Raw genomic sequence first — 22,139 nt, forward strand, 5'->3', positions numbered from 1 at the left:
ACATGTAATTATCATCTGGTTGGGGCGGAGAATTCTAATAGTTTCCAGAAAAACACAAGCAATGAAAAAGGAGTGTGCTTTTCAAGGCAAAAAGGGACCTGGGCTCCAGCAGGCAGTGGCACCATTTTGAAACTCCTGCGGCCTTTGAGGTCCTGCCCAAGCAGAGTAGGGAACCCCTAGCATCCTCTCCCCACTTTTGTCTTCCACACTGGACAGGAGTCTCTGAGAGTGTAGGAAGTACCTGTGAACTCAGCCTCAGACCTGCTCAATACAGAAGCTCCGCTGAACAGATATATTTCAAAGCATAGAGGAGCTTCTTGCTCCTTTCTTGGGGTGAAAACAGCTTCAAAATGGCAGGGACAGCTAAGTATCTTCTAATATCTTATCCCCTATTTGGAAGTTAATCAATCCCCCAGTTTTAGCCAGGTAGCATGATAGCCCAGAATAAAGACCTTCTTTCCCAGCCTCCCTCCTGGGCTCTGAGACTGAGGGATGTCAGGGGAATGTCTGTGCAATTCATGAGTGTTCTTAAAGGAGAGACACTTAGTCTTCTTCCCTTGCTTCCTTCCTCCTGTAAGGAATGGAGTTGTGATGGCTGGAGCTTGAGCAGCCATCTTAGAACATAAAGCCCACAAATGGCAAAGCAACATAATAGAAGGGGCCTGGGCCTCAACACTATGGTGTTGGGCTACCCACCAGACTGTTACAGGAGAAAGAAAGAAGTTTCTGTATAGTGTGAGTCACTGATATTTCGGTGAAAGACCATCCTTATAGTCAAAATTACCTTGAAATTCTCTTAAGTAGAGAAGAGGAAATGCAAATTAATTAAAACTTTAAAAGTAAGAATCCCATTCAATGTGGTAAGATGTTCACAGCAGGTTCATGGTTTCCATTCCAGGTGTACCATGGAACGCTAAGGAAGGAGGAACCCATCCACATTAAATTGTGTTTTTTACTTCCTCTTTCTCACTTGCTTTTTTTTTTTTTTTTTTTTTGCCTAGTGTCTAATCTTGGGCTCTCCTGGCATCTCAGCTCATAAAGAATCTGCCTACAATGCAAGAGACCCTGGTTCAATTCCTGGGTCAGAAAGATCCTGTGGAGAAGGGATAAGTCACCCACTCCAGTATTCTTGGGCTTCCCTGGTGGCTCAGACAGTAAAGAATCTGCCTGCAATTCAGGATACCTGAGTTTGATCCCTGGGTTGGGAAGATCCCCTGAAGGGGGGCATGGCAACTCACTCCAGGATTCTTGCCTGGAGAATTCCACGGACAGAGGAGCCTGGCAGCCTACAGTCCTTTGGGTCGCAAAGAGTCAGACACGACTGAGCAACTAAGCACAGCACAATGTCTAAAGTTATGTTATGGAGATCCATCAGTCACGTGGCATTTTCCAAATGAAGCAAATTTTGTAAACACCTACTAAGTGACAGATAAACATGCTTTTTCTTATCTGTTATTTCTGTTTCATAATTAAAACAAAGCTCAGAGAGGAAGTGGCACACTGTTAGGGAGAAGAAGGGTTGCAGCTCAGAGGTGGGTGATGGGGAACAGAGCCCTCCCAACGTGTGCATACAGACACAAACCAGAAGCAGCTGACCCTCAGATTGGACTCTAGTGTGACCTGCAAATCCACCAGGTAACCAGGTCTAGGCCCAAGTCGGAGTGTCCACACTAAGGTCAACATGGCTGAGAAGCCAGAATATGGTCAGATGGAGTTGGGGTTATCCTAGGATGGGGGACAAGTGAGAGCCACCCCCGCTAAATCAGAGGAACTGGGCAAGGGGAGCCTGGACTCAGGTTGGTGAGCGGGCGCCACCTAGTGGTCGGTCCTGGCGTGGCACCTCCCAGCCGCCCACAGTGACTCAGCCTGAGCCTGAGCTCAGAAGACACCTGACAATCTCTCCCAATACACCCAATTAATCCTCATTTAAAATTAACGTTGTCAACGCACATAGAGACACACGTTTCTTCTGTTTTACATTAAAAAGGAGCACAAATATCGTTGCGGCTTCCTATTTTTATTGAGTTGTCCAACACTTCACCTCTGGTTCAAGTGAAGTCCTCTAGGACTTCCAGCCCTGCCTCCCAAGATGGGGACTTACTTGGTCTGAGAGTGGACAGGGCATCGGGATTTTTCTTGCTTGTTCTGCAAATGTTACAGGGATAAACCAAGTCTGGCTCCATGTTGGAACGGTTTCTTTTTTTTATTTTTATTTTTATTTATTTATTTTAGTTTTTTTATTTTTTAAATTTTAATATCTTTAATTCTTACATGCGTTCCTTCTAATTTGCTCTCTGTTGCTTTTGTTATTATAATCACCCATAATGGTCTGCCTCAGAATCCTGCCCCCTCTGCCTGACTGCTAAACTAGAGTGCCTTTGTTCAGAACCCTGCCCACCTGTAGATGGCAGGAAGGAAGAAATGAACACATCCCCTGCCTGAGGCTCGCCATTTGAGATGTTCGCAAGATTAATGGCCTTTTTACTTTGTTTCCTCATCTCCCTCCACCTCTGATCTGTGAAAGAACCTGGCATCCAGACCCCATAAGATGGTTATTTTAAGACAATAGTATGCCATCTTCTCGGTCAGCTGGCTCTCCAAATAAAGTTGTATTTCTTGCCTCAACACCTCATCTCTGATTTGTTGGCCTGTTGTGCAGTGAGCCGGGAGAACTTGGACTCAGGAACACAAAGATAACTTTGAGATAAGCCTTCGGGGCCCTTTCCATGGCTGTACTTATTCCCAAGTGCTTCCCTTTGCAGAAATGCTGCGGATGGTGTTCCCCTGGGAGCCCGGGACTGGCACCTACTCCTTGGCCTCAGCTGAGACCCTGAGCCCTTGACCCTCTGGGCTGCCTTGCACAAAGCCCTTCACCTCTGTTGGCCTCAGTTTCCCCTTCCGTCACCTGGACTGAGCAGGGTCTCTGAACTGTTTGGGGAGGTCAATGGCCCCTGTAAGAATTTTCAGAAGCGATGGGTCTTTTTTTCCAGAACCAGGTCAGTGGGTGCCCAGCTATGCTCATGGCTGTAGAGGTGCCTGAATTAACCCTTTTAGTCCTCGCCACCACCTCTTGAGGTCACTCCTTTTATTAGCTCATTTCATAGATGGGATAACTAAGACATAAATAGGTAAAATAATCTGTCCAAGGTCCCACAGCCAGTAAATGGTGGGGCTGAGTTAGAACCTGAGCATCTCTGTGATCTTGGACAAGTGGCCTCATTGACCCGAGCCTCAGTTTCCTGAGAAAAGAGACCCTAACTAGATCCTAACCTGTAGATGAGTCAGGGGCACATGAGGTTGGAAAGTACATAGTAAGTACTCATTAAACAGTCCTCCTTTTTTTTTTTAATTAGAGGATAATTGCTTTTTAATGTTGTGGTCTCTGCCGTACACCAACACTGTCGTTGGTTTGATATGCACACACATATGTGGTTTTGATGATCACAAGCGCTCAGCCACTCACCCACCCAGGTATCTTGGCCTGTGGCTGGGGGAGTCAAGGTGGACAGTGGTGGGAAATCCCCCCAGCCCTAGAAGAAGCTCTGGTCTCCTCCATCTCAGCAGCTCCCTACCAATATCTAGTAGAAGGCCTAACTGTGTCTTGCTCAATTCAGCTTTCGATTTTGTTTCTCTCAAAAACCACACATAAGAGTTTCATTTTCATTTTCTCCAGAAACTGATCAGGTTGGCTGCCTAGGGCCTCATTTCCGGGGTGTGAACAGCTGACAGCTGACAGCTGTCCGGATGAAGCTGGAGTGTCTTCACAGCTGCTAGAAGCACCAGCCTGGCCCACAAGAGTACACACAGCCTTGACCGGACCCACCTTATGCAGGCCCCAGGGTCAGAGCCTGCTGCTGACTCCAAGTCTCCCAGGCTTCCTGCAGCTGCTGCCAGCATGGCCGAGGTCCCTGCTGACCCAGGAGACACAGGTACTTTTTTCCTTCTAAGGACCCGCGGGAGTGCCTGGGCTGGACTTAACTTTTCTTCTGGTTCCTTTTCTTGGTTCAGATGACAACCATGATAGGCTAATACCTGAAGGCACCACCGTAACAAGAGAGGGAGAGAGCATTGCATCGGGTTCAATCCGTGTGCGTTTTGCAGGAACCCTCAGGGGAAGCCCGCTGAGGTTCCCACCTCACTCCCGAGATCACAGGCAGCACAGGTGAAATGACTCAGGCGACCACAGCTGAGCGTGGGGCCTGAACACCCGCCTTCACTTTCGTTTTGAGGAAGGAGGGAAGTTGCTTTGCTTGTATGTGGCTTTCCTCCTGCTGCTGTTCTTTTATTGAATGGCGCACACGAAACTTAACTGGCACTGAACAGAGCTGATTCCTAGGGTCCCCACCGAAAGGGTGTGGGCTGGGGGCTGAGGTGCTTTTTGTCTGTCTTTGTTCTGTGATCAGTAACTATCTGAACCTCACCATGATCTGAAGTAGTCATGAATCTCACCATTTCAAAGATGGGGAAATGGAGGTCACACAGCTGATAGGTGGCAGAATTTTGGCTCAAACCCAGGAAAATATGCTGTGTCAGGGAGGGGGGTTAACTGGGAGTGGCCCAGAATCCCAGGGTGGGTTCCCAGGTTCCTGTTGTATTTTCCCAAGGAGACTTGTCAGGGGCACTGGGTAACTGAATTTAACTTGTTCCCCAGCAGGTTTTCCTTTTAACTGATGTATCATTTATACCTCATCCCATTTTGCAATTTCTGGTTCAGCAGCCAGAAGACTCAGTGGGGGAGGCAAGCCCAGCCTTCACTGCATGGACCCCATTTCCTCTTTGGGGTCAGGGGACTGCAGGAGGAGGAAGAGAGAGAGGCTCACCCAGGAGCAGGTTTTTCAGGAATCAAAACTCTTTTCAAGGCTAGGCAAAGCATCAGTGGGTGGGACGGGTATGACAGTCTCGGGGGTAGTGTTTAGTGAGTGAAATTCAGGCTGGGTGACCCCAGGGGTTGTAATGCACATCACCTGCCCCCAGAAGAAAGCAAACCTTCCGCCCACAAGAGCAAGCCACAGTGCCCAGCGCAGAGCTGGCAAACAGGTCATCCCCTAGTGCTGCCCACTCAGAATCCAGCAAGAACCCAGAAGTCAAAGGGTTGGGCTGCTGCCCTGGGAAGGTAACTTGGCCTTCCCAAGAAAGGCCCTGCTTTGCATTCCCATGGTGTTCTCAGGGGCAGACACTTTCTCTCCCAGCGCCATGCACTGCTGGCTCTGCGCCCACCAGTTCTCTCACTCCCCACAGGGCAGCCGGCTTGGGTTTATGGGAGCCTGCCTGCGAGGAGTAGAGGCTATTTGGAAAGTTCCTCTTTGAGCCTAGAGGCATCCTGCTTAGGACCATTAACTCTGGCAGAGGGGAGGCGGAAACAGAGGCCTTGGAGGAGCGCCCATCCCCTGCCCAGGCCATCTGAGCACACATCTACCCAGGAGTGGACACTCACTCTTTCATCCAGTCCCTCCTCCATTCAAATGCTGTTAATAGTTCGTGAGACCCTACTGCATGCCTGGCCCATGGCTAGACACAGAACCACTACAGTGAACCTGGCAGTCACAGCAGCGGATCCCTGGGGACACTCTGCAGGGGACCCACACAGGACCAGCATCCCACCTGCTCAGGGCACTCAGGACAGCCTTCCAGCATTGGAGTCTGAGTGAGAACTCACACTGGACAGGTGGAAATGGGGGGAAGAGCATGCCTGGCAAAGGGAATGGCATGTGCAAAGGCCCAGGGGTGAGTATGGCTGAAAGGAATTCAAACAGGTTGGCACTTGAAGGGCAGTAGAGGGTGGGTAAAGATGAGGCTGGCAGAACGGGTTCTGCCAGCCAAGAGGAGGGTGGACTGGAGGGAAGCTGGAGTTGGTGGAACTTCTGTCATCGAGGGGATGCTGACAAGGAGTGGGGAGTGGAGGCAGAGGAAAGGAGAAGGGGTTGAGAGAGTCTGGAGCGGCACCACCAGGACTCCATGGTTGGGCAGCAGGGTGAAAGCTCTGTTTCTGGACGCCGGCTGGGCTTCTGGGGGGGATGAACGGTGAAACCCCCCCGTGGATGGTGAGCCCGAGGAGCAGATTCCACAGGGCGGGGTGGATGGGGGATAGAAGGCACCAGGGACAGGCCTTACTTCCCTGGCTCCTCTGCTCCGCCCTTACCCTCCTGCATCCTGCCGCCTCCACTCTCTTCTGCTCTGAGGACACCTGAGGGCTGACTGTTCTCATCTGTCCTCCAGTGCTCACACAGGCAGGGGACACTCGGAAGGCCTGGCAGCTCCTCTGGCCACCAGACTGTCCTGCCCAGGTCACTTCTGAGCAGCCCACGCGCCCCTCCCTGAAGACAAGGAGACACTGATGGGTGTCTACGTTAACCTCTGTTCCTCCGTCTGCCCTAGATCCCTCTCTGGGGGGCGCCTGACGGCCCAGGCTGGGTCGTGGGGACCTCAGTTCTGTCTCTGCCCCTGTCTCCCTCTCCCAGACCTTGAGCAGAGAATTCTGGAGGTGTTGAGGGATGCTGGCTCCCCTGTGAAGACCACCCAACTGTTAAAGAAATTGCAAGTGCCCAAGAAGAAGCTCAACCAGCTCCTCCACAAGATGAAGCAGGAGTCAAAAGGAGTCATGCTCGCAGGCCCTGCAATGTGGTGCTTGGGCGACAGCGGGACCAAAGAAATGGTTCCCACAGAGCGGGGTAACCTGTCACCGCGGGTGGGAGAGGTGGGGGTGCGGGACCCAGCATGAGCGGTCCTGGTAGCGACCAAGCCCAGATTTGGACCTGGGTTCAAGTACGGGCTCTGCCCTTGAGGGTGCATGCTGTCTTCTGACTGCATCCTGATTTCTTTCTCTGGCCAATGGAGGTGAGAGGATTTGATGCAAATGGCTAAGCCCATGCCAGCACGTAGTAGATGCTCAGCAAAACTTTAATAATGATGATTATGACATGACCAATGACACAATAATAATTGAGCATCGCATGAGATCTGCTTCTCTGGTTCTGCAGCCCATGGCCCTAAACAGCTGACATGTGTCAGGTACTTACAAAAAGCCGTTGCAGGACCAGGGTTGGGGGAGGGGGGCTGAAAGTGAAGGTGTTAGTCACTCAGTCATGTCCAACTCTTTGCGACACCATGGACTGTAGCCCACCAGGCTCCTCTGTCCATGGAATTCTCCAGGCAAGAATATTGGAGTACGTAGCTGTTCCCTTCTCGAGGGGATCTCCCCAACCTAGGGATTGGACCCAGGACTCCCATATTTACAGTCTGAGCCACCAGGGAAGCCCAGAAGTGGGTGGGGCAGGATTTGAAGCTAAGTTCCTTTAACTCTAGAATCTGAGTTTGGAGATCCACATACTGGGTCCTCTACAGAGCAGCCCGCCTTTGTCTGGCAGAATCCACGTCCCCTCTCCCGTTCCTTCACCCCTGACCATCTTTCTTTCTCCAGTGGAGAGGCCCCAGCAAGATGCAGTTGCAGTTCCAAAGAAGCCGGGCCCAGAGCTCAGTGAACAGCGTAAGCATCCTGGTTTCATTCAGCACCGGGTCCCTCTGCCCCCAGACTCTCACGGTCACTCAGGAAGCTAACACGTGTCCAGCAACAACCACCCCACCCACTGAAAGGTCCCCACACTGCACACAGTATTCAGAGGCAAGGCTCTGCCTCTTGGGGAAAGAGGCTAAGTGACTGAGAAATCATTTGTCTGATGAATGGTTAGCATTTGCTGTGCACCTAGTGTGGGCAGGCACTGTCTGGAGCCCCTGGAGAGAATTCCCAACCCCCAGAGTGACCTCCGTGGTGCAGTAATATTATTGTGTCCATTTCACAGATTAGGAAAATGGGCACAAGGGCTGGTAAGCAGGGGAGTAGATCCAGCCTCCAGGGTCCTCTTTAACCACCGGCCTCCCACCTCCCAGAGAAAGAGATCTACCAGTTCCTGGAAGCCCATGGGCCCCATAAAGCCCTGATGATCGCCAAGGCCCTGGGGATGAAGACAGCAAAGGAAGTCAACCCAGACTTGTATGCAATGAGGGACAAGCACCTCCTGGACTTTGACCAGAAATCAAACTCTTGGACAATTTATCAATCAGGTAGGCCCTTACCCTGGACAGGGCAGAGGGCAGAGCTGTGAAGAGAAATTGTAACACGCAAGCCCTGGTTCTTGCCGGGTTCCTGCTAGGAGCTTCCCTACCTTGTCAGAAGCTGGAGTCTTGCTGACCTGTCCCTGGCAGGGGATTCCAGGAGGGAGGGGAATGCTGGTGGAAGTAACCAGGGAGGGCTTCCTGGAGGTGGGGTCCACCCCTGACTGTATCAACCTTGGGACACAGGTCTCAGTCTGAATTTGCTAACAGTTTTCTGTAAGCATTTTGCCCAACTTGGAGTTTTAAAGGTGCTGAAGGAGTTGGCTAGGCTGGGCTTACATACCCACAGGTGGAGTCCCAGAACTGACTAAGGCACTACAAATAGCAGGCCTAAGGCCTAGAGCCTCCAGTACTTTTAGGGGGTCACCAAATGCTCCAATTTCTCTTTAAATTAGAAGAAAAAATGGATATCATAGTAAGAATGAATAGCTAATAATTCCAGCTGAGTTATATTTGCCTTTATCCCAATACAGTCACTAAATGCAATTTTAAATGCTCACAAAGACACAAGAGCCAAGGGCCCACAAAGGTGGGAATGTGGCCCTTTGTGTGGAGCCCACGTGGAGCTGACACCCCTGCTTAAGGCACCCAAGGAGGGCCTCAGCTTCTTAAATGCTAGATGTTAAACAGTGGTGACTACTCCAAATTCTTAAAAATGCCTTGTGAACCAAACAAAGCTTTTCCCATGGTTAGAAGCAGCCCGTGGGCAGCTCCCTAAAGGAAAGGTCCCTAAAGGAAAGGTCCCTAAAGGAAAGCAGAGGTTAGTGCTGTCGTTTCCTCGCAGTGGGAGGGGGCAGAGGGTGCAAGCAGCAAGGCACCTGCTGCCCTCCCGCGGTGGCAGAGGACACATGGGTAGGGTGGCCTGTGGGACAAAGTACAAGCTTACCTGCAGTGTTTGGTAAACACTCTGGCTCCTGGGGCCCACCTGGGCCCACTGACTCAGAACCCCAGGGTGGGCCCCTGGGAATTCGTGTTTTAACCAGCCCCCTCCAGGAGATTCTGGGGCTGTGGACTAGTATTTGGAACTTCTGACCCCTTACGAGGCACAAAGGGATTGAGTGGAATATTATTTTGCAGAAGGTTCTAGAAATCAGCCCACCCCAGTTATTTACCAGCAAAATCCAATCAACATGATCTGTCAGAAGGGACCAAACAGCCACATTTCCATCCAGAACTGTGAAGATATCCAGATTGGACACGGGAATCTCCTAGTGAGACAGATGGGATCTGGGGAAGACGGTGAGTCCTCTGAGATGCCTAGGAGAGGGGCCCTGTCCATCTGGGTGGGGTGAGGAGCCGGGGGTGCATGTCTCCAGGGAGAAAGGGCAGCTATCAGATTTCCAAGGTCCTTTCTGGCTTTCCCCAAAATCAGGCTGTCTCTCCTTGTGCCTGGATCAAACCCTTCCTGCACTCCCTTTACTCTGCCATCTTTCGCCACATTTTCCACAAGAAACAACTTCCTTCACTCTCTCTTACTAAGATGTCACAAGGTATCATTGTAACATGTGTTTGTTCCAAGACACTGTTTCTTCCCTCATGTTAACATTTCATAAACTGGGATCCCTCTTACTGGGTGCATCCTAGCTTTGATGGAATAATAGTAAGCAAGTGAGTACCTACTCCGTGCCAGGCACTGTGGGGAGAGGGGACAGGGCCACCTCTCAGTCCAGCTACGGGACATGAGTGAAAGCATTGACCCCAAACTTGGGATACCCCCTTGACCTCTAGAGAGAGCCCTTCCCCGCTCTGGGCCACAGTTTCCCTAACTGTGAAATGAGGAACTTTGTTCTAGAATCTAAATCAACCTTTCCCCACCTTCAGTCCTCTGAGCTCCACCTTCCATAATTTTGGCTGAGTCCCTGGCTAACTGTTTACTCAGTGTTGCTAAATGGTTTACCTTTTATTCTACTCAAATTCACTTTAAAGTAAACTTTTACAGCATTACCTTGAAAACCACAAAGGTCACCATGAAAATAAATGCTGAGAAAATAAAACAATGTCAGAGTCCCTGAGGGCTCTGGGTCAACACCAAGTTCACCCCCAAGGAGACTTTTTCCCAATAGGCTCAGAGGGGTAAGAATGGCTAGGAACAGAGGGCATGCTCAGTATTTGGGTTTTCAATGCCCCATTGACACCCCAGGCATCCCAGTTATAAAACCCTGGAAACCCACGCTAACTGTTCTGCCGATCCACCTGCTCTTCAATTCAGAGCCTAAAGTAATCATTCCCAGTCTGCCGGTGTCTCCTCTGTCTGGCTAGGATTTACCTGTGTGCATAGTGGGGAGGGGGTGGGAAGAGCGGTAGCAGAGGGTGGGGGTTAAGGGTCATGTTTCCATGTCCTCTACCAGGCTCCACAGCTCCCTGCTACCTCCCTCCAATGCCTTCTGCTGATCCCTCAACTCTGGATTCCCTGGCTGGATCCAGGGGGCCCCAGGACATCCGGATGGAGAAGTCTGTGCTCAGGCGAGTTCAGATGGGACATGGCAATGAGATGCGACTTCACAGCAACCCAGCCAAGGGCTCTGCCTGCGGCGCCTTTGACAGCCCCCCAGGTAATGAGACAATGGGCTGCCATCCTGCCCCCACCCCACCCCACCTGGCCTCCTCAATACATGGGACTTGAGCCAGTCCTTGTGGTGAGAGAGGCATTATGGGAAATTCTTTCCATCCCACCAAGAGGCTGTCCACAGAGTAGAGCAAGGGGGTCTGGCAGAGTTAACACAAGGATTCCCATTCCTGCTACTCACCTAGGAAACCTCGATGTCCTCATCTCTACAATGGGCAGGGATCATTTCCTGGGCCAGATGAAGCAGAGACAAAGGAGATGGCTGGGCTGGAAAGGCATCTAAGGAGCCACCTAGGTGCTGTTGACCAGAGGGCCGAGACGATGTCCTCGCTGGCACTGGGCATCCAGAGACAGGCTGGGGGAGATGCAGCAGAGAGGCCTGGGAGAGGAGGAGCCCCAGGGATGCCAGGGCACAAGTTTCCAGAAGAGAAGAGGCTTTAAGATCAAGGGAGGGTCACGGGGTCTGGCAGCAAGGGGTCTGCGGTGAGCTGAGGGGCCAGAAGGAGCGAGGGCAGTGGACAAAGGTGAGACAGAGCATGTCCAGCTCTCTTTTGAAGTTTGGCAGAGGAGGCAGGAGCAAGATGGCAGGGGCTGGGGACTGGGCCGGGGGCCATGTGAAGATTTTAACTGAAGATGGAGATGGTGTTCCAGAGCTGCCAGAAGGCAGGCAGCAGAGGGGCAGGGACAGGGGTCCACAGGGGCAGTGGCTGAGTGCCTGGGGAGGCACAGGGGACCAGGTCAGTGGGGACAGGCAGCAGGAGGGGAGCTCAAGCTGGCAGACCCAGGGGCCGAGAGAGCTGGCAGCCCAGGCATGTACATACAGAGTCACCACGTGAGGCCACGTGTCTGCCAATGACAGAGCATGGCATGGACCACTGCAGGGAGGCTCCAGGAGGACGGTCAGCTGTGGAGGATCTGGGAGCCATGTTGGAGGTCAGGCCTGCTGTCCAGCTGCTCACACCCCCTCCCCAAATCCCTTTCTATGACCAACCTGCAGCCTCTGTCCTGGGTACCAGCCCAGAAGCTTCCATCGAAATTCAAATCCCTGAACCAGGACCTCAGTCCGAAGGGGTCACGTCCCAGAGAATCCACATTCGCTCCTGCTTCCTCGAGGACACCACCGTCGGCAACAGCAACAGGATGATGGTCCACCCGGGGGCAGCTGATGTCAAGGGAGTCCAAAGGCCTAGGGAAACAGGAGGGGATGCAGGTGAGCCTGGGGCAGGGCGGGGGCCCCATGCTCTCTCTCTCATTCACTCAACAGTCCTGAATCTCCCGTTTCCTGGAGTCGGGGAGGCAGGAGAGTCATGGCAGAAGTGGAGAACACCTAACCCATCACTCAGCTGGGAGCCTCTGCTTCCCCATCTATCAGTTGAGGGTTAGAGGAGCCCATGGCTCCTGGGCTGTGGGGAGGATTGGATGCGCTCCACTCACTGCTGCCGCACCTGGATCAGACCAGTGACACGTTTGTGGGGCCTGGTGCAGCAAGAAAAAGCAAGGCTCCTTGTTCAAAATTTAGGAAGAATTTCAAGACAAAGACCGGAAAGCAGTAAGCCGAACACAGGCCCATCTGAAGGGCCTGTGTGACCACCCAAGCCACATGCCATGAGGCTGGGCTGCCTTGGAACCTTCTGGAACATGATCATTCCTCTACTCTTAGTCACCCAGCTCACTAATTCTTCCCCACGAATAATGCTGTAGCCATCTTACGCTTCTCCCACGTCTTCAGTTGTTAGGAAGAAGTCATTGATTCATTCATTCATTCACCCACTTTGGCCCCACTCCTGCACAAAAACCCTCCCCGTCCTTGGAAATACAGCTAAGAGCACAAAGAGACAAATACACCCCACTCATGAGATAAGAGTCCAGTAGCAAGTAGAGACTAGCCTTTTGAGACCAGCACTAAAAAGAACTCTAAAACGGGAGGCGGCAGGTAGGCAGCAGTGTGACCTAGTAGATGTGCCTTAGCCAGGCCGACAGAGACCCTCAGGATGAGGTGGCATCTGTGCCCAGGCCTGTAGGAAGGGAGGAACCAGACAAGCATAGATGTGGGAAGAGCACTGCAGGCAGAGGGAACAGCAAGTGCAAAGGCCCTGAGATGGGAACAAAGTCCAGGACCACACACATGAGCCCAGGGAGCAGAGGGGTGGGATCCAGTGGGCAAGGCTGGGTCTCTCCCTGATGGGAAGCCCAGGAAAAAGGCCTGGGTCTTATCTGAAGTGAGCTGGGGAGGCCTGGGGGGCTGGAGCAGGGGGACAGCATGATGTGGGGCACAATTTAAAAGTCTGACCAAAGATAACCTGAAATCAAAGGCAGGGAGGAAGTGGGAGCACTGGTCTGGGGGAGAAAGGATAGGGCTTTGTAGATGGGGACGTGAGGCCATCCACCCGTGAAGCCTGCACCCCAGGGAGCGGCTTCAGCAACCATGAGCCAAGTCACCTCGGTTGTTCAGTTGTTCGTGGGGAGATGGCTGACGTGTTCCTGGGGTCCCTTCTCTTCCCCAGAGCCTCCCCACCGAGATGCACCATCCAGAAGCGAGGTCCCTCCTGTTGGCAGTCGGGCTGACCCCGTCAGCGCTGAGACGCTCATCTCAGAAAACCTGGCAGCTACGACCCTTGAGAGGCATGACTCCGAAAACACAGAAGACACCTGCTGAGTGATGGACCCGAAGAGCCGGTGTCCCCAGAGGGGTGGGACTCAGGGCAAACAGCCTGCAGGCAGACACACAGAAAGAGCCTGGGGGCGGGTGAGCTCTCTGCTGCCATGTTATTTCTTACCTTCTCGCCTCCGGACGCGTGGCCAGTGTGGGTCAGCATTTGGGCTGGACCCGGCACGGTGTGAGGGCTGTGTCGAGGCAGTCTGAGTGCGGCTTGGAATAGAGTTTCCAGAAAGGAGTGAGTTTATTAAGAACAAAGGCCGGAAGTAAAGTGGGCACTGCAATCACGGTGGGCCGTCAGGTCCCAACAGGCCTGAGCAGCTGCTGTCCCCTCCCTATGTTGTGGCCAGGTCTGTCCTGCTCTGTCCGGGTCTGGTCTCTTGATGGCTGCTCTGCTTCCTGTCACCAGGCTCAGTTCCTCCGGCCACCCCTGCCCCTACCATCTATCCCCGCTGTGCGACCCCTCAGCCTGATGGGCAGAGACTGCTCTGGTTGGGGCCACGGGGTGGTGGTGGGGGGGTGGTCAGAGGGCAAAGCTGGCACCCACAGCATGTGGACAGGAAGAGAAGCCAGGGAGCAGACACGGGGGTCTGGAAGCTAGACTTGGCCTGAACGGTGCTGGCTCCGCACCCCATGGGGCCTCCTCTGGCTGCTGAGATGTCTGCGAGCCATGCCAAAGGGGGCATCTGGGTGGGCCCAAGCTGGATCTCCAGCCGGGGAGGGCAGGGATAGGGCCTGATCATGCCTGAAGACCTAGGGTGGGGGTGGGGCTGGGCTGGAGGCGCCCTGTGACATATTGTGCTTTTCCCGTGTGCTCTGTGTGTGTCTGGGCTGTGCCTGGGGTTTCACAAATAAAGTCTTGTGGCAGCAGTGGGGAAAAATAAAAAGGACTTCCCTGGCTGGTGCTGGCTTCCCACCCTTCGGCTCCATTCCCTTCTCCAGGGGATCTTCCCAATCCAGGGATCGAATCCAGGTCTCCCACATTGCAGGCGGATTCTTTACCGGCTGAGCCACAAAGGAAGCCAAAGAATATTGCAGTGGGTAGTGTATACTTTCTCCAGCGGATCTTCCAGAACCCAGGAATTGAACTGGGGTCTCCTGCATTTCTGCTGCTGCTGCTACTGCTAAGTTGCTTCAGTCATGTCCGACTCTGTGCGACCCCAGAGAAGGCAGCCCACCAGGCTCCACCATCCCTGGGATTCTCCAGGCAAGAACACTGGAGTGGGTTGCCATTTCCTTCTCCAATGCATGAAAGTGAGAAATGAAAGTGAAGTCGCTCAGTCATGTCCAACTCCTAGTGACCCCATGGACTACAGCCTACCAGGCTCCTCCGTCCATGGGATTTTCCAGGTAAGAGCACTGGAGTGGGGGGCCAACACCTTCTCCATTGAGAACAAACAGCAGAGATAGAGTGACCGCTGCGAGTGCAGCGGACCGACAGCTCCCGACAGGCCAGGGAGAGCTGACAGTTTTTGCAGGTTAATAACCGATTTTTACAGCCTCAAGACAAAGAAAATTCCTGCTGGATGGTTTTCACCAGGTAATTGCTTGGGATGCTATATGGTATTTACTGGAGTGGGCATCTTTGCCTAGCTGGGAGTCAGGAAACTTGTTAATGATGATCAGGGGCTTCTCGCAAAGTTACAAAAGGGCTCAGTCAGCTTCGGAGGTGACCTTGGTTCTGGGCTCTGCTTCTGTGGCCTTGGGGACAGGACTCAACAGACAGGGCCTCTGGCGGCCAGGAGCAGCCTGCCAGGGGGCGCTTTCCTGGGTCTACCATACATTAGAACCACCCACTCTTTGCTCTCCATGTAAGACTTGACTTCCTCAATGCCCATCGTGGCCCCCTGATAGTTTTACCAACTGACCTTTCTAGAAGCCTTGAAGGCTAGGGATGGGTCATTCCCTAATGTTACCAGAAAAGGGTAAACTCCCAAATCATCAGCTCAATGGGTATGAGTTTGGGTAAACTCCGGGAGAGAGTGAAGGACAGGGAAACCATGGGGCTGCAAAGAGTCAGACATGACTGAGCGGCTGAACAACAAGACAGATGAGAACCTCAGAAGCCAGCTACATCTTCTCCGGCACTAGCCGGGTGAACTCACTAGGCACAGAGGCCCTGTCTTTTCGCTCTTGAACCTCCAGTAGATGGAGGCCCCCCGCCTCCCACCACTCTGACCACCTCCTGAGTACCATGCCCTTGGGCTGCAGAGACAGGAAGACCCAGCCCCTGCCCTCAGGGAGCAGCTCACAGTCAGCAGAAGAGGCAGCCCAGGCCTGGGCAGTGAGTCCTGAGCAGGAATGACCACGTGGAATAAAGGAGGGCAGAACAGGGTCCCAGACACCATCTGCAGGGCCAGGAGGCTTTGAAGGAGATAGCTCTGGAACTCATTCTTCAGCACCTGGCAGAAGGAGGGGGTTGGGAAGGGAATGATGCTCTAGGCGAGGGCTCAGCCTGAGCAAAGGCATGATGCTCAGAACAAGATGACTTACTCGGAGCAGCGCAGCAGTGTGGGTGTCGCTGAAAAACCCAGTGCAAAGAGAAAACACCTGGAAGATCGGCTGGAGAGGAATCTGGACTTGATGCTGAGCTCTGAGCAAGCACCGCTCCACCTGCACAAATATTCAGGGAGAACAAGGAAGTTGGCTTCATTACAAGGAAGGCAGGGTTTTGCCCGGTGAACTGGAATGGCCCTGTCTACAAGGGGACAAAGTTATCTCGACCACCCCTGTGACCTAGGGCCCCCAAATCATTCCTGCCTGGGATAACCAGTTTGCAAACATGCCACCAGGATGTTAGGGGCATGAAATCAGGTTTGGCTCCTTGCTCTGGCATTGTCTTCCCTCTGCGGTGAGCTGAAAACTAAGTGCTTGCCTCAAAGTTTGCCCGGCGTCTGTGGTTAACCAGGCCTGTATCGGCGGGTGATCAAAATCATCTCAGAGCTCAACTTCAGCTCCCACCTGCAGCCCAAGCCAGAGCACTCAATTTTCCTACGAGATTTCACCTCTCTGTGCGATTCATTTGGGGTAAACACGCTGACAAAGCATTGTTGGCAGTTAATTGGGGCTGGAGGTGAAGGTCAAAGCTGGTCTCTTCAGGAATAAAATTAACTAGCTACCATTAATACAAAGAATGATTAAGTCCATCTATCCCCTAGCCTTTTGCTCTCACTAGCTCATCCATCGCCCCAGCTTCTTCAGTGATTCACGTGCACACAGAACTTGAAGCCTCTGGAGTGGGATACGGTGATGGTTGGGATGGGGATGGAAGAATTTGCTACTTGAGTTAAAAGTGATTTTCCAAAATCACCATGACCTGCTCACAAACACAATTCTATTTTCCTTCTTTTTAAAAAAATTTTATTAGAGTATAGTTGGTTTTCAATGTTGTGTCTGTTTCTGCTGTACAGCAAAGTGAATCAGTTATCCATAAACACATATCCACTCTTTTTTAGAATATTTTCCCATATAGGTCATTAAAATATATTGGGTAGAGTTCCCTGTGCTATACAGTAGGTTCTTTTTAGTTATCTATTTTATGTATGAAGTGAAGTGAAATGAAGTCACTCAGTCATGTCCGACTCTTTGTGACCCCATGGACTGTAGCCTACCGGGCTCCTCCTTCCATGGGATTCTCCAGGCAAGAGTACTGGAGTGGGTTGCCATTTCCTTCTCCACAAGATCTTCCCTACCCAGGAATTGAACCCGGGTCTCCAGCATTCCAGGCAGATGCTTTAACCTCTGAGCCACCAGGCATTTGTAAATCTCAGCCTCCCAATTCATTTCTTCCCCACCCTCCTTATTCCCTGGTAACCATTAGCCTGTTCTCTACATTTGTAACTCTATTTCTGTTTTGTGGATAAGTTCATTTGTTCCCTTCTTTTGGGGCGCACGTATAAGCGATGTTATATATTTGTCTTTTTCTGTCTTTCTTATTTCGCTCAGTATGACAAGCTATCGTCCATCCATGTTATTGCAAATGGCATTATTTTGCTGAGTAATATTCCACTGCATACATGGTTAAGTAATATTCCACTGTACATATGTACCACACCTTCTGTATCCATTCCCGTATCAGTGGACATTTACGTTGCATCTAATTCTTGGCTACTGTAAACAGTGCTGCAATGAACGTTAGGGTGCGTGTATCCTTTCGGATCTTGTTTTTCTCCAGATACCTGCCCAGGAGTGGGATCGTGGGGTCAAACAGTAGCTCTAGTTTTAGTTTTGAAAGGAAACAGTGGTATGTGCCGTGGTCGGTGCAGGGGTGGCTACCCCACCTGGACACTTTGTTGTTTCGGGGCAGGGGGAGCAGGTTCCCGTTGCTGCTGTAACAAACTGCCGCATGTGAGGGGTTTAAAACAACACAAACTCAGCATCTGGTCCTGGAGGCAGACTGAGTGAAAGTCACGGCGTGAGCAAAGCCGGTTCCTCTGGAGATTTGGCAGAGAACCGTTCTCTTGCCTTTCCCAGCTTCCAGGGGCACCTGCTCTCCTGGCTCACGGCCCCTCCCTCTATCCCCAAATTGAGCAGCATCACATGTTCGATTCTCTCCCCTCCCTCCTCTTTCCGCCTCTTCTAAGAACCCTTGTGGTTACTGTCTGCCCATCCAGGATAATGTCCCCTCAAGGTCCTTTATCTCCTCCACACACTGGGTATCATGCACAGTGCTTCTCAGCTCTCAGAGCATCTAACAAATGCTGAGTCCCACTCCACCCCAAATCGACTGATGACAGTCTCTGGGAGAGAGGCCTGGGCTGGGGTGTGTTTTTTAAAGCTCCTCTGTGATCCCAAAGAGCCCCCTGGGGGCTGAGATATCCCTGCCAGTTGGTCATATCCAGGACACCAACAGACCACAGCTGTTAGGACCCTAGAAATCCCTCACCCAGCATCACCTTCTAGCTGGTGGCAGGAGAGCATCTAGAGGGAGAAGAACCCCAAGCCACGTCCCAGCCAGGTTCAGGGTCCCAGGTCCCAGGTGGCCTCAGCCTGGACTGTGGAGGATTCGGGTTCAGCCTTTCACTGCTTTGGTTTGAGCGCCACCTGCTGGCGACGAAAAACTTGGCCACTGGCCCGCTACAGCCCCCACCAGGCTGGGCTTGTGAACTTTCAGGGTCCCAGTCTGGGGAGGGGGTGGGCTGGGACCGTTCCCTCCCATTAAAATGGCCAGACTTACATCTGGGGCTCTGCCTCACAACCTAAACTTGTCCACAGACCCCAGGTTAAGTCCCTGCACTGCCCACCCTTCCCCCAGTTGCCAGCACTCCAAAATCAACAACGCAGTGCCCACAAAAGCTGATTCTCTTTCCTCAAGAAGAATACCCCTATAAGCTTTGGGACCGACCCCCATCCCCCGGAAGACTCAAGCCCAACTTCTGCAGGAATCCCAGGGACCTGGTCCACGGCGTCACAGCCCTGAGTCCTGACATTTGTGGAACTCCTACTTGTACTAACTCACTTCATCCTTCCATCCAGCCTATGAAGAAAGGGATTCTCATCCCATTTCACATGGTGGGAATCCTGAGTCACAGAGAGGTTAAGCTACTTGCCCATGGTCACACAGCCAGCATCCAACCCAGGGGACAAAGTGGGTGAAAAAAGCCCCTCGGGGTGTAAAAGAAAATCTCTGTACATGGAAGGCCTACATGCTTGGGCAATGCCTTGGTCTGGGAGGTGGGGGTGGCTCCCACCTTCCCCCACCTGAGTGCAGTCAGCCACCTGTCCTCAGGCAGGCCCACCACGCAGGTGAATGCCCCCCTGTCTCTGCAACAGTATAGGGCTGAAGGGAACAAGCTCAGGGCCACTCTGTTTCTAAGTTCAGCCACTCCCTTTCCTGCTGGGTGATTTGGGGCAGATGTCTAGTCTGTCTGTGCCTCAGATTCCATATGTGTGAAATGGGCTAATCATGGCTCTTCCTTCACAAGATGGTTTGCAGGATGAAATCAGTGTCTGGTTCTTAGGAACCAGGAGCCCCTGTATCAGCGCTGTTGATAAGTGTGGCCCTCCCACATGGCCCCCTAAGCGACCCACATCTCAGAGGCCGCCCCTTTCCATGTTGCCCCCGCCAGGCCCCCATCCTCCTCCGAATCCTGTATGGCCCCTGGTTTTACTCCAACATCAGTGTGGATAGGATGGTCAGAAGCTGCACCACCCCTAGCAAGCCCCGTCAGGCCCAGCAGGCAGAAGCTTCACCCTCTGGGCTGTGACTCACCCTGAGCGGTCTACCACCTAGGGCCTCAGCATCTCAACTCCACAGTGCACACACAGCTCAGTGCCCAGGACAGAAGGGGTGCCCCTCCCGACAGGGAAGCCCCCTCCCACAGGCATGCACACACACCCACACCCACACCGACACACCTCTGGGCAACATCACCGCCTCCTGCCTACCCAGGGGCAGCCAGGCCTGGGACCATCATGGCTCATATTCTTAGCAGAGGCTTGGCCCTGGAAATGCTGTAGTCTTTCTGAGCTTCGGGCTCCCCATCTGCAAAGCAGAGGGTTAACACATGCTCCGTGGCAGCGTCCAGTGTGCAGTGAGCATTCCATGGACATCTGTGGATGTGGCTGCTGTGATCCTGTGCTCACACCTTCCCACACAGCCATGGCCACAGTGACAACAAACGGTGAGCCTAAGCTGCTGTGACTTAATGCCATCTGCTGCTCAGGCCCATCCTAGGAGGTATCCCAACCCCATCTGCAGAGGACGAGAGCAGGCCAGGCTTCATCCCATAGCCTATGACTCTGCGTTTGAATGCTGAGCTGTCCCTCCACACAGACATCACCTGTTCAGCCCTCACACCAGCCCTAAGAAGTGCACAGAGATTTTGCCCATTTCACAGATAAGGAAACTGAGGCCCAGGGAAGCAAAATCAAATCTTGGTCTGACCAGCTCCCATGGTGGTTCAGGACCTTCCAACTATAGGCAGAGCCTGGGGCAGGTCATGGGGTGACTCATAGCTGATGCTAGGAGGCTGGGTGGGCCTTGTCCCAGAGCCAGGAGGTGTGTGTCCAAATGTGGATTTGTCAAAACTCCCTTCTCATCACAGAGCCGAGGGCTTTGAAGTTTCAATTTTCCACAAGGGATGAGAAACTCTGGAAAACTCACTTTGCTCTAATAAATCCAACCTACAGTGCTCAGCCAGCCTGAATCACCCCCTGGCCACACCCAGAGGGCATATGCAGCTGCTCAGATTACATTGTAAAAGAACCTTCAGTGACACGGAAGGAAGGAGACCCAGCATCTCAAGGTGTGTGGGGACAGTCCCGGCAGGTCCCGGAGCTCCGTGTCGGGGTGATGCACTTTTTGGGTAAGAAATATCTGGGTGCGTGGGAAAGAGACAGAAGAGTCAGCGTGTGTGCACGTGAAGAAAGGCTCTCCTTGGCTGAAGCTCCCGGTGCTTGGCTTCTTTCTGCTTTACCTGGATCTTTGGTGTTACCTGCAGGGCGAGTGCGATAATTGGGTGACTATAAACATGGGCTTCCCAAGTGGCGCTAGAGGTTGAGAATCTGCCTGCAGTGCAGGAGACACAGGAAACACGGGTTCAGTTCCTGAGTTGGAAAGATCCCCTGGAGGAGGGCATGGCAACCCACTCCATTACTCTTGTCTGGAGAATCCCATGGAGAAAGGAGCCTGGCCATAGGTCGCAGACAGCTGGACACGACTGAGGGTCTTACAGGATAGGAAACATTTGTCATAGGGCCTCCTGGGACCCCCCACCCTGTGGGCCCTGACGAGGGCCGTGGCCAGGGCTCTGACCACCAGGTGGCGCCCCTGATCATCTTTTGCAAATTGAGCCCAAGTTTGGAATTAATGGGGCAGTGGGGCAAGTGCTCATGGGATCCAATTTTCTGCCTCTAGTGAGCCCAGGACACCCAGGGTCAGGACTGGGTCCTGAGATCAGGAGCTTCAGACTCTAAGACGTGGGTAGGGGGTCTCTGTGGACTCACCACACCCAAATCAGTAGTTCTTCCGTACAGCGAGGCGACCACCCTGCCCATCTCTTCCCTCTGCCCAGAGGTGTGTGTCCTCAAAGTGACCTTCAGATGGCCTTGTGTTCAGTCCCTGCAGGGACCCCACCTGTCCTGGCCCCTTCCCAGCCCTCACTGACCCCCTCATTCTGGTCGGGGTCACACCCCATGCACGCCTGAAGCCCCACCAGCTCTTGTCTTCAGCTGCCTGTCTCTCTCTGCATCTCTGTCTGATTTCCCCTCTCTACCTCTGTCTGCCTCTCAGCATCTGCTCCTACCACATGAAATCTTACTGTCCAGCAAAGTCCAGGTGTCTGCACAGGCAGACTACCAGACCCCCCTCCTGAGAATTCAGGTGAGTAGGTCTGGGTGGACTCTGAAATCAGCATTTCATGCAAATCTCATCAGCTGAGAACACTCCGTGGTGAGCTCACTGCTCAAGATCCCTGCCAGCCTGGGCTGCGGATCTGACCTGGCACTGCCGGCCCCGCACCTTCCTCTCCTGACATCCCTCTGTCTCCCTCCCTGGCCTCAAATTGCATAGCCTTTAATTTACCCCAGGCCTCCTGCCTGGGGCCTTTGCACACACACTCCCTCCAGCAGCCTGACTCTGTCCTCCTGGCTCGCCTTCCCGGTCTCAGTTCAAATGTCTCCTCCTTAGAGAGTCTCCCCCCAGCCCCAGGCCCTCCTTGCCACATTCGCTGAGCTATTTCCTTCTAAGCATCCAGAGTGATCTGCCATACTTTATGTCCCTGCTTCTTTCATTACTGTCCCTTCTTGAACCACATTCTCCGCTCCACCAGGGTAGAGATCTTGTCTATCAGTTTGTCTGCGATCCTC

The 22,139-nt window shown here is 52.8% G+C and overlaps 1 protein-coding gene and 1 long non-coding RNA gene across 12 annotated transcripts in view; one reads left to right on the forward strand and one right to left on the reverse strand.

The window, feature by feature from the left end:
- The window catches only part of LOC105606212 (uncharacterized), a 38,517-nt gene that overhangs the window by 3,498 nt on the left and 12,880 nt on the right, over positions 1–22,139 (reverse strand). For 2 of the 5 annotated variants that reach the window (XR_006055665.2, XR_006055666.2), the window contains exons 3-8: positions 15,825–15,944; positions 15,584–15,733; positions 11,667–14,336; positions 11,497–11,590; positions 10,857–11,054; positions 3,824–4,032 (exon numbers count right to left, since the gene is read on the reverse strand). This is a non-coding gene — a long non-coding RNA (uncharacterized LOC105606212). Of the gene's footprint in view, positions 1–3,823; positions 4,033–10,856; positions 11,055–11,496; positions 11,591–11,666; positions 15,734–15,824; positions 15,945–22,139 lie in introns of all 5 variants that reach the window. The other 3 variants (XR_009595956.1, XR_009595955.1, XR_009595957.1) reach the window with 2 other exon arrangements.
- Positions 3,773–14,218, forward strand: ZBP1 (Z-DNA binding protein 1). Of its 7 annotated transcripts, none has more exons than XM_042229939.2 (8): positions 3,773–5,724; positions 6,459–6,668; positions 7,418–7,483; positions 7,885–8,058; positions 9,187–9,348; positions 10,458–10,661; positions 11,673–11,885; positions 13,180–14,218. In XM_042229939.2, exons 2-8 carry the CDS (start codon positions 6,575–6,577, stop codon positions 13,329–13,331), a joined length of 1,065 nt encoding a protein of 354 aa, XP_042085873.1. In that variant the 5' UTR covers positions 3,773–5,724; positions 6,459–6,574; the 3' UTR covers positions 13,332–14,218. The 7 variants fall into 7 exon arrangements, with proteins under 7 accessions (XP_042085873.1, XP_060252968.1, XP_012044312.1 ...); XM_060396985.1 differs by having other exon boundaries at positions 3,773–4,162; XM_012188922.5 differs by having other exon boundaries at positions 3,773–3,929; positions 4,009–6,668.

The sequence above is a fragment of the Ovis aries genome, chromosome 13 (assembly GCF_016772045.2).
Source record: "Ovis aries strain OAR_USU_Benz2616 breed Rambouillet chromosome 13, ARS-UI_Ramb_v3.0, whole genome shotgun sequence".
NCBI classification, from domain to species: Eukaryota; Metazoa; Chordata; class Mammalia; order Artiodactyla; family Bovidae; genus Ovis; species Ovis aries.